The sequence below is a fragment of the Amia ocellicauda genome, chromosome 9 (assembly GCF_036373705.1).
Source record: "Amia ocellicauda isolate fAmiCal2 chromosome 9, fAmiCal2.hap1, whole genome shotgun sequence".
NCBI classification, from domain to species: Eukaryota; Metazoa; Chordata; class Actinopteri; order Amiiformes; family Amiidae; genus Amia; species Amia ocellicauda.
Window position 1 is genome coordinate 36,614,168 of NC_089858.1, and position 11,298 is coordinate 36,625,465.

Consider the following 11,298-nt stretch of genomic DNA (forward strand, 5'->3'; position numbering starts at 1 on the left):
GGCAGAGCAAAAGTGTCGCTGGTAACAGCAGAGCTAGACATTACAATTGACGAGACTTTTAATGACAATGACGGTGAACACAATATGACTCTGCATAGTATTATTGTTTTATTTAATATATGTATATATTGTCGATAACACCACTGAAGCTGTAGCGCTGCGTTCGCCATTTTGGCTCAAAGTGTGAACCGGTTAACAGGGTGTATAAAGGTCATTGGAGCCCGAATGGCACCAGTTAAGTGTTGTATGAAAGCAACGTATACGCAGCTACAAACATGCACATTATAGACAAGTTGCCGATATTCTATGGCGGTAACGTGTTATTTACGTGTATAGTGAATGCTATACTATACATAATAAAAAGGCCAACATGGTTGAAGGGAACACACTGCGATAGTAAAGGTAATCGACCGAGCTGTGGTGTTGCATTGGTTGTGGGCCGTTTAAAAGAGGGAACTAAAATAGCGTGAGAAACCCTGGAGCTTCTTCCTGTTGGCCAGCAGCCTACGTTTCTGGCCCTGCTTTTTCATTCTGATTAATGTAAACGTCTAGGGATGTAGGGGAGGAACGGGGCTGTTAGTGGAAACGGCACTTATTTGTGTATTGGTTGTTTATTTGATTGTTTACCACTTCACATCTGAAATGGAGGTCCTGCGGGAGGAGGATGCGTCAGTGGGCGCCGACTTCGATCAGCAGAATAAATACAAACCCGGAGGCCGTCTGGACATGAGCCACGGCTTCCTGCACCATATTCGCAGAAACCAGATTGCCAGGTTAGGGAGAGAAAAACAGTTGAACAGCCAGATTGATAGGACAGTTCACATTCGCCAGGTGTGTTAGTAATGCGTATATATTGAGCAGCGATTATTCAGACGTGAGGTTAATTGGTTACGCCTTCTCGTACATCCCGCAGTGCGCATGCGCTTTGCAGTCAACTGAATATTGAGTTTCTTACCTAAATAACTATGTTTTTATCAGATATACGACGTTTTAGACGTGCATTTCTATATAGACTGTTATGTGTTATCGTCTTCTGTATGTCAATATCTATATTGTATCCCCGTGTTAAATTGTTAAACAGTATGTAGTGGATACTTTGAGAAACAGTGTATCTGATGTCATAGGTAGTAGTGACACTTTATAAATTATATTCCTGCAGTGAGCCACCACTGCTCTTTTATAATAGTATTTAGGGTGGCTTCTGTGTTGTTTACGGGGTTAAAGTAAAACAATATGTAAATAGCACGTAAATTAGTACCTAGGGACTGGCATGTATAAACCCAGACCAGTGGTTCTCAGTTCTGGTTCTGTGTGTTTGCAACTAAGCTCCCAATTCCATGGTTTGGGGAAAATATAAAATGATATAAAGTATTCAAACTTTGACAAACAAAACAATGTAGGAGTTGACAGCACTTATTAGTTCAATTAAGTACCTTGAGAGATGGGGTTGAATTAAAAAAAAAAAAAAACAGTGGGTCCCTGGAAACAGGGTTGAGAATGGCACACCCAGGCACTCCTCCTCACGGTGTCCCCCTCTCGCCCTCAGGGACGACTATGATAAGGAGGTGAAGCAGGCGAAGGAGAGGCAGAAGCGGCGGCACACGAACACGCCGAGCCGCCCACGCCGCCCCGACATCCAGGTGTACCACCCGCGCCGCAGGAGTAAGGACTGGGCCTGAGACCGCAGGCAGCCACCCTCCAAACACACAGGCCGACGCTGGCACCCTCCCTCAGACTTAGCCCCGTCTTAGAAAGGGTTTCACTCCTTTCACATGCATTTCAAAATGCATCATGAGTAGCAGGAACGCTACGGAGTCGCCTGGGGGATGTAATGAGCAATACGATTATATTTTGTACTACTGGACAAGGCATCCTGAATTTAGAGAGCAGAATGTGGGTAAAAGGTTTGGGGTTTAAAAGGTATATTTTAAAATACAAACAAATACACAAACAACATTAACAAATAAATCTGTAGGTTTTGAGGGGGTTAAATGGAAGCACTGTTAATCAGGGGTGTGTGTGTGTCTGTGTGCGTCTCCTCCAGGTGGTTCTGAGCAGTGTGCGGGGATGGAGAACGAGGAGTCGAATGAGAGCAGCTCTGGCACAGAACCAGAGGCCCAGGGCACGGAGCTGTTCTGCCTAGAGTACGAGGCCGACGGTGGGCGGGTCTCCTCTTTCATCGTCTACAAGGTGAGGTGGAATGGCGGGTCCCTTAAACTCGCTCACGACACTGTTACACCCTGGCAGTTTGAAACACGTAAACCAGAAATCCCTGTTTCAACAATTTAAAGCCCTTTCACACTGGCACACCAACCAGGGTACTTTTTAGCAACTAATGGTTCTGATATCCATTAGTGAGAAGGTCTGGGCAGTGGATGCTTGAGTGAAAGGGTTATAGGCTAAGACTGTATTACTGATATTTTCTGTCGCTGCTTTGATTGCAGTTTAACTCTGTGGAGGGAAAGCAGTGTTTTGACCTGGCTTGTGGCGTTTTCTCCCTCAGGAGGAGGAGCCAGAGCAGGTAGTGGCGAGGGTGGCGGCAGGCAACGCCCTGGACCCAGCCATGCGGGCGGCGCTGCGGGCCAGATTGCGGGAGGAGATGGACAAGCGGCGAGACAAGCGCTGAGAGGGCGTGCTGCTGCCCAGATGATCCACCGCAGCCCCAGAGGAGAGGGAGAGGGAGAGGGAGAGGGAGGGCAAGAGGGTGCCAACCTCCTTTTTGAACTCCAGAGCCATCAAGTCTTACAGCTCCCTTCTTTGAACCATCTGACCACAATAATTCAACTGACTCAAACAAAACCCCCGCAACTGATTTGCAGAACCGACACGAGGGAAATACTGATCATACCCAAAAAAATAAATCATGATCCTCAGCTCACAAAGGCAGGGCTGGACTTTGCCACTAGGTGACGGGGATGCTGATGTTGGCTCTGTCTCCTCCACGGATTGACAGACAACCCACCCCCTCCCAGCGGACCCTAAGAGCATCAGTGCTGGTTGACCAGGCCTGCGGGATGCTGGGACAGGAAGACTATGCCAGCTGTAGGTCTTGGAAGACTGGACTTCTGTTGGCAAGACTAAAAAATTAGGCCAAATCTCCTGCCATGAGCTGGCAGAGATCCACAGCCTCCAGAGTCTAAAGGCTGCATCACAGACCTGTCATGACTACAAGCCAGTCCAGTGCACTCATTCCAAGCTCCATCACTGTTTGGTATTTTCCGATTTGTTTCATTTTACGGCAGTCAGTGAATGATCTGCCCCCCCACCATTGGTTCTTTTCCCCACCCCCATTTTAGTCTGTCTTGAGCCTCTCGATTTACACAGACGATTAGAAAAGTAACACACGAAAGAATTCGAATGGCTATGAATTAATATTTTTCTGCAGGTGTGTTTTGGGAGAAATTTGCAGCTTCAGAGTGGCCAGGGAGGCTCCTGTTGTTTAAAGGTTCTGTACAGATACGATAATAACTTGATTTCGTTATAATGCTGTAAAGCCGAGTAATTACAGCTGCAGACCACCCTTGTTCCCATCAGCTCAATCTGAGCTTAGAGAGAAAGTGGAGATGTTGGTGGAGATGAACTGAGACTGAGACTGTGAGAATGTGCTTCTGAGCTAAAAATAGGAAGGTGTATTGTTTGTTTTTTTGTTGTTGTTGTAGTAATAAACCAATGCAAACATTTTATTTTAGTTATTTTGTTTTAGCGGTTCAGTTTCTTAATTGTGCCTTGGCTCCTTTGATTCAATGGCTTCAATTTGATTTGATGGCTCCCGATCCCATTGTCATTTTCATTGGGTGGATCTTTCAGGGCCATCAGCTTCACCTTCACAGAGTGAAGGTTTGGTTTTACAGCTCCAGGTCTGGACTCATCTGGACAATGCTCAATAATCAGTGGACAAACTGTGAAAACATATCATTGATACATACATTTGGTTTGTTGAACGTTTAGTCAGTTACCCAAAACAAATGTTCACGTTCAGGGTGCAAAACCTATATATATTGCAACAACAGTCTTAGAGTTCTGGTCATCCTTAGCTTCCAAACTCTCCCTCTGAAAAGTAAAATACATAACATATTTCCCAAGGAAGATCAGATTTGCAATATTGAGGAAACGGAAACATCCATATGAGTATTATATATCAGGGTGAGGGGTGAGGGGGTCTGTGAATACTTATAAATTTGAAAGACAATCCTTCAGCCAAAAAAATGTTGGATGATTACTAGACTAGGGCAATAGAGCGAATTATACTGTACAGTGCAGTTGCAATGACAAGGTTCTTCCAGCAGGTGGCGATGTTGGCTGCTTGGAACCGCTTGTCTTGGGGAATGCAGTGAGAACAAGCTTGCGACTGTATTAGTAGAGCTTGTGAGGTTCCTGGGGAGGTATAATTTGGCAGGAATTGTGAAATAGCGTTACATTTTCTTTCTTTGTTATTTCTCCCACTCATGGAGGAATATCTGTGCATGTCTACACAACTGCCCTCAGATAGTCTGTACTTGGGCACTGTTTGCCAATCAGAACAAGCCTGGAATGGTTTGGACTGAAACACTGGGCCTTGGCACTGTTTTCCCTGGTGTTTTTACAGTTACTGCTCTTCTGATGTAGGATGGCGTCGTATGGCTGTTTACATCCAGCACTTTTCCCACATCCCTAAGCCCGGCGCAGACAGCATCCGTGATCAGCCACTGCATGCCTCAGGGATGAATAAAAAAGTAATTCGAGCTACAGGCCTGGAAAAAGTGCTGATCTGGATGCCCAGAGGCGGCTCGTTCATTGTTTCATTAAGCAGGCCCAAAGCCCTGGGGTCTGCAACTCTCTCAGTGCCAAGCTGCCTTGACTGTTACGCAAGCCTGTCTCAGGAACGTTTTTGTTTATGTTTGTTTGTTTCCAGGGCTATGATTGGCTGAAATGACCACACCTACACTATATTCAACTCCCCCCCCCCGCACCTCCCTCTCCCTCTCTATATGTACATGTTATCGAGGAACCAGAGGGTGTTGGCAAGCAGACGCATTCCTGTTCCTTGCTATTCCGGCATACCCCTCCAAACACACACTCCCATAATCCATGCCCCTTCTGCCACACCTCCCTCACACCCTCCTCTCTCCCTGCGCCCATTCGTCCCTCCAAACACACCCAATCCCACGCTCTCTCGTACACGCACAACACCCGGCACATATTTTTTCGCCAAGGGGCTTACGCAACCTCCCTGTTTCCATGACACTTTGTTTGATTTACGATATTAACAACGGCCTAGTCATTCATCAACAAGCCCTAATGAGATTGAGCTCTATTCTTTTTTTGTAATGCATATGTACACTGCAGATAAATCCATTGGAAATCGGTCGCACTCTCTCATCAGAAGGATAAGCAGCTTTCTGAAAGTGAGACACTGCGCTGGGAATAGAACTGATGTTTATGAAAAAGTTGTCTGGATACAAAAATATACTCCTAAGAGACTCTGCACTCCAAAGTTGCGGTGCTTTGTCCCGACACTAACAAGCCCTTATGTCAGATGTATGAGGCAGAGATGCACACTTTACAGGGAGAAGGTTAAGAATCTATGAACCTCGTCACAATTCCACTTAAGCAAATACAGCGTAACCAAACGTGTGAACTCCCAAACCGGCCTGCAAAACACCTGCAGTCCAGCTGTTGACAGTGTGAGGAGCCGGCAGTAGGCCTCAGCCTGTGGTAGATCTTGTTTTCTCTGTACATGGCAGACTCCGGGACCTAAACTGAAGGTGGGATAGTCCAAGAGTACTGATTTCTGAGGGGTATTGACTGTTGCTTAAGCCACAGCCTAGGCTGGATTCAGAACCAGTATTTCTCACTTCCTCCCTGCTACACATTATCTGTTCTGACTTATTTACACTTTCTGAAGGTTCCTTCCCACCAGATCTGGCCAGTCTCCCACTCTTTCCCCTCCACACCTGCCTCGCTCCACTATCTGTGTGTTTGGGTTCACGCACCGCTCACAGCCACCTCTTGAGCTCAGACTTTGGCAGCACGTCTGTATGGTCGAGTCACACCCCCGTATTCCAGATATAATATCTGCGAGGGCCAAGAACTGCAGACAAATCATATGGATTCATGGCTGCGCTTGCTGTGCTTAATATGACTTGTTTCTCAGAAATGGATGAATGCAGTTTTTAGTCTCCTGAACTTCTCCCCCACACAGCATTCCCTATCTGGTAATCTAGGCCCCACAGCTACTAGTCAACTGTCCTCCATGTATTTATTGGAGCCTTTTTGACTACAGTTGCCCAATATCCAGTGTCCACAGGCCCAAATATAGTGCCACAGGACTGACTACAGCTACTTTTGACCCTCTTTACAATAAAGAAAATACAGAAATTAATACCAGAAAATGTACCCCACCATTTGCTGTGACCAACGCAATGCCACTCAGTCGTACGTCGTCTTGGAATGTCCAGCGGTCCGGAGTGGAATTCTCCAGACCGGCCCGGATTTAGAAAGGTGCCGAACATTTGTGACATGTGATTCCCCCCCACCCCCCTACGGAGGAGTGAGGCTTCCCAGCAGCTGCTCCGGTCGCACATTCCCCAGGCGTTTCTGCACATCGGCTATTTTCCATTCTCTCAGTGGCTGTGGGAGCAGATCTGAGCTTTTGTGTCTTTGCATCTTTTATTTCTTCATCTCGCCCTTGTACAACTTAAGCCCCTTTCACAGCTGCACCCTCTACCCGTGTCGACCCTACCCAGGTTAGGACACGGGGTCAAGTTGGGTCAGGTGTGCCCTCTCACCCTCCAGTTTCATCATCGGAAATCTGACCTGGTGTGAGAGAACGTGGGCCCGACCTGCTGGACGTCACGTTGTAACCTGGGTGGGGTGGACTTGGGTGGAGGATGTAGGTGTGAAGGGGGCTTATGTCTACTGGGGAGATGGAGCCCCTGGTCTGTCACACTGGGTCAGTCCTAGCTGCCTGGCTGAATGGAAACATGTCACTCTGCACTAGGCAAGCAGGCCTTCAATCAGCCCAGTAGGAGGGACTGGAGGCTTGTGCCCTTACAGCCAATCAGCTTGCTCCTCAGTTATGTAACCTCATCCCCACTTCTATACACAGGAAGCCAAAGCCTGGGTTCCCTTTTGGCCCGGCTCTTATTACACATCAGTCAGCTATACACAGTCCCAACAGTTTACAGTTAGACGGGCTTCTTCCTTGCCCAGGCCTGAGTTCTCCCTCCGCTCCTCTGGCCTTCCCTCTTCTCTTTCAGCAGCCTGCTTCCAAAACACCCCCTGCTTTCAGTGCAACATCGCTCTCCCACTGCTCCCGGCGATTTAGATATCGCAGCATATTCCCTTTTTTGACTGCAGTTCCTGGGTCGCTCTGTGCTGTTTATGCCGTGTAACCATGTAACGCTCAGGATGGGAAGGCATACGGACAGTGGCGGACAGAAAACGACGCCGTACAAAAACTGTCACACGATGGAGCTGGGGCGAGGCGCAGTATTGATGGATGAAGCTTAACTAAAAAGCACAACAACAACATAGGCCAGCACTAATGTTGAAAAAGGAAGGGACAAATCTGGAGAAATCTTGCTGCAGTCAACGGAGAACTCTGATGAATTAGAAAATCAAAAGCAGGCAGGAGGGAGGGAGTGTGCAGTACTTGAGTGTGAGGAGGATGAAAGCCCTGGTACACACGCAAAGACGGGGGGAGATAGAGTCTCTCCTTACGAGGCAGCCAGAGGGGCTGGGACTCCTGAGTGGGTAAAATACCAGCCTGTGTCTATTCCTATCGCAGCTAAAGGCCAGGCAAGACCCCCTAGCCTTTTGTAGTGTGAGTGAGAGTGTCCTAATGTAACCTGTCAGATACCACACACACACACATGCATGCAGACATGGATGCCCACAAAGCTGTTACCACTGGGGTCAGTCTTCCGTGTGACTGTGAGATGTGAGAGCGTATCAGCCCTGCTGGCACAACCGCAGCAACCCATGCTCACACACATGCACACGCAATGAGATACGCAAAGGAGAGAGAGAGAGGCGTGATGACAGGCAGGAGAAAGTACAGAGAGAGAAAACATCTGGAGACAGGCTTAAAAAAACAAACCAACTTTTATTTGTTTTAGGAAGGCTGTATTTCCATTTTGAATCCAACAGAGCAGTGTGTTTTTACTGACTGTAACCATTATTATTATTATTATTATTATTATCAGTTGTAGTATTTGTATTACTAGTGGTGGTATCAATAATTACAAGCCTGCAACAAACTCAACGCACAGTTAACAAGAGTCTAAAGACAGCGTATTCCTGTACCGAAAAGGGCAGGGCTAGATCGAGCAGCGCGGGGAGTGAGACGTGTGTGGAAGTGGGAGCTGGGAAGGATGAACTGTGTCACACTTTGGATAACAAGACACACACTTACACAACACATTCACTCTCACACACTTTTTGTTTTCATTTGATTAGGGCCAATTACTTAAAAAACTGAAGTGAAACCTGGTTATGCCAGACGGGGAAGTTCCTGCAGTGGAAGTGCTGACCAGTCAGAACTGGCCCTGGCAGCCGCTCTCCGGAGATTCGGTGTCAGTCAGCCAAGCTGGAATCAAACATCCGCCCCCCCGTCCTCCAGTTGTGCCTTCACACAGTCCCACCGTGCCCAGCTCTATGCCAGGGCCGTTGGGAACTTCAGACAAGCTGCCAGTTTGACATACTCACTCAACTGGGGCGTAACACTTTTAACCCTGGGGAGAAAGTAACACACTGACACTCTAGCCCCGCACATAAGACTTAGGAGTTCCAGCTGACACCACAACTACTACTAATAAACTATAGTACATCACTGTATGGTTCGATTATCATTCTTGAATATATCTCTGTCTCTTTGGAGCTCTAGGCAGTTAGATTATAGATTCAACCCCCGGTCCTGCCACTGACCCAGTTCCCAGCCCTCTCCACACTGTGCCCCCCGGTCTCTGAGGCCTGGCATTTCCATCCTCGTCTAGCCAAGGCACCCCCGGCCCTCTGCCACCGTACACAGCAACGAAATGCCAGCAGTTCCTCGCAGCTGTTAATGTTACACTTGACACTGATGCAGTAGCCTGTTTGTACTATGTAACTGTAACAGAAAAAAACTGGAAAAACAAATGCATGTCTAGATAGAAAAGTCACAGGGAGGAGTTCTGATTGAAGATGTTCAGTTACTGAAACAAGTCTGATTTCTAGTCTGCAGGAAAGTCTAGTCTCAAAGCGTCTGGTTCGAATGCAGATGTTTTTTAATTAATATTACTATCATCATCATGATCAAGATGTTTTATTTCCCCTTTGTTACGTGCCACATGTACTAAGTATTCCTGCACACATACCCTCTGTAGGAAAATCCCTGAGAGGTTAACAGGAGGAAGCAGGCTGGGCTTGAACTTTTACACAGGCTTCAGTGACCAATACTGCCTCAATGGGCTTATAAACACTGTGCAACACTAATATGCTTCCCCCCTGCTGCACTTCCTCCAAAACCAGCCGTCTTGTGGCTGAGAGGAAAAAGGTCTAGATCTCATTATGCAATAGCAGAGCATGTAAAAAGTTTGTCCCCTGTGTTGCCCTGTGACCGACTTTCCCAGGTACTGTTTGCACAGGTAGTGTGACAACAATAACAGAGCTGGTAAGAGAGGCCTGCATGCCATCTGTCCGGCTTCTCACAGAGCCCCGTTCTGTGCCAGCCCGCGGGGGGCGTCCGTCTGTTCGGAGAAGCCGATTGGTCAGCTCCTTCGGCTGTATTCTGCAGCACTGGTGCCAAAATCACGCACATTAGAAGGAAAGATAGGGCACCCTGCCCTGGAACAACACCGACACAAGCCCTGCTCTGACTCACAGGTCAGCCCCCTGGTCTTATCAGTTCAGATACAATTTCCACAAGACAGTTGAAGTATGGTAATCATGTCGATGTCAATGTCAATGCAACCATTTCAGGTGTAATAATCATAAATACACATTTGTACACAGTGTACGCTGTCCCCAAGTTCCTCTACGATGTGTCCCACACCACGGGAAACTCCTGTGTCTGTGCTGCAAAATGGCACAACCCACACACCTGGTTTTGACGTCCATCACATGTGCAGCAAGACTTGTCGTGAAGTCGTTGCCATCCTCTGTGTAACACTTACTGTCAGACAGTCCCCACTGTCTGCTCCTTACTTCCAATATTTAAGTGTGCGTTTTCTTATGGTCACTATTGAGACATTCTGATTAAGTTATGGAAATGCTTGCACATCATACTAAAAACATTCTAGGATTCTGATCAACTAATTGTGTATATAGGGAGGCCAGTTATTGCATTCAAAAAGTCATTGTATTCAAGCAACAAGCTGTAGCAAAAGCAGACAGGCCATAATAATGATGGGTGACTGAACGTTGCTTTTATGGGAACCCTGTTTCCCTATTTATATAACAATTCTCCCTTCCACTGCCACCTGGCCACCCCCCTGTCAAGTCTACAAGCAGAACTCCCATTACATACCACACAGGAGGATTATTCTCCCTCGTTCCCTCTTGCTCTGGGAACTTCCGGTCCTGGGATCCCCCTCCAGTGTCCCGAGTCACATGTTCAACTTCACAGGAAGAGAAAGAGGAAGGGGCCGGAATAATCCACCATTGGAAGCCTCCCAATGGCTGATACTGTCCTGCCACAGCTGCCAACCTGCAGTCTGTTACATACTGCACCATAATATTGAATGGGGTGCGTCTAGCAAGACTGTAGAAGACTAAGCAATGCATAGTAAGGTCTGTGCAGAACAGAATACCAGTACTATACCACTGTAAATTCAGATTAATATTTAAGGAATTAAGTAAGGTCAGGGTTGTCCCTTTTCAGAGAAACATTTCAATTTCGCCCACACAGCAACATAAGAAATGGGTAAAGCTTTCCACACCCTTTCCGAGAATCCCATGCGATGCCCTGCAGAGACCCGTCCCAGGGCCTGGTACAGACACAAAAGCTTTTAAATGCTCTTAAATTCAGGCCCAAAGTTTCTCATTCCCCGCAGTGACCTTCGGAACCATTTCCAGCCGAGCAGTCGCCTCTCCCAGCGCCTACTGCTCCCTTGAAGTGAATTGCAGTTTTAACAAGTAGCAGCTGTCTCTGTACTCCCTAGAAACCCAGTTTCCTGTTGCATTCATGCCATTTACTCTCCCCTGGGAACACTATACACATGTAACTCCACTTGCTTTTTTTTAGCAGCCTCCCCTCCTCTCCCAAAGGAATTTCTAGCCCCCTGGCATCACTGCATTGATCTGCACGGTCCCATTTACAAACCCATACACTCCCACTGA

The 11,298-nt window shown here is 47.2% G+C and overlaps 1 protein-coding gene across 2 annotated transcripts; it reads left to right on the forward strand.

The window, feature by feature from the left end:
- Positions 1-492: 492 nt before the first annotated feature.
- Positions 493-3,688, forward strand: c9h2orf68 (chromosome 9 C2orf68 homolog). 2 transcript variants are annotated; one of them, XM_066714335.1, is made up of 4 exons: positions 493-773; positions 1,547-1,662; positions 2,045-2,190; positions 2,445-3,688. In XM_066714335.1, the coding sequence occupies exons 1-4, from the start codon at positions 643-645 to the stop codon at positions 2,523-2,525; spliced, it is 474 nt and encodes a 157-aa protein (XP_066570432.1). In that variant the 5' UTR covers positions 493-642; the 3' UTR covers positions 2,526-3,688. The 2 variants fall into 2 exon arrangements, with proteins under 2 accessions (XP_066570432.1, XP_066570431.1); XM_066714334.1 differs by having other exon boundaries at positions 496-773; positions 2,504-3,688.
- The last annotated feature ends 7,610 nt before the right edge of the window (positions 3,689-11,298 follow it).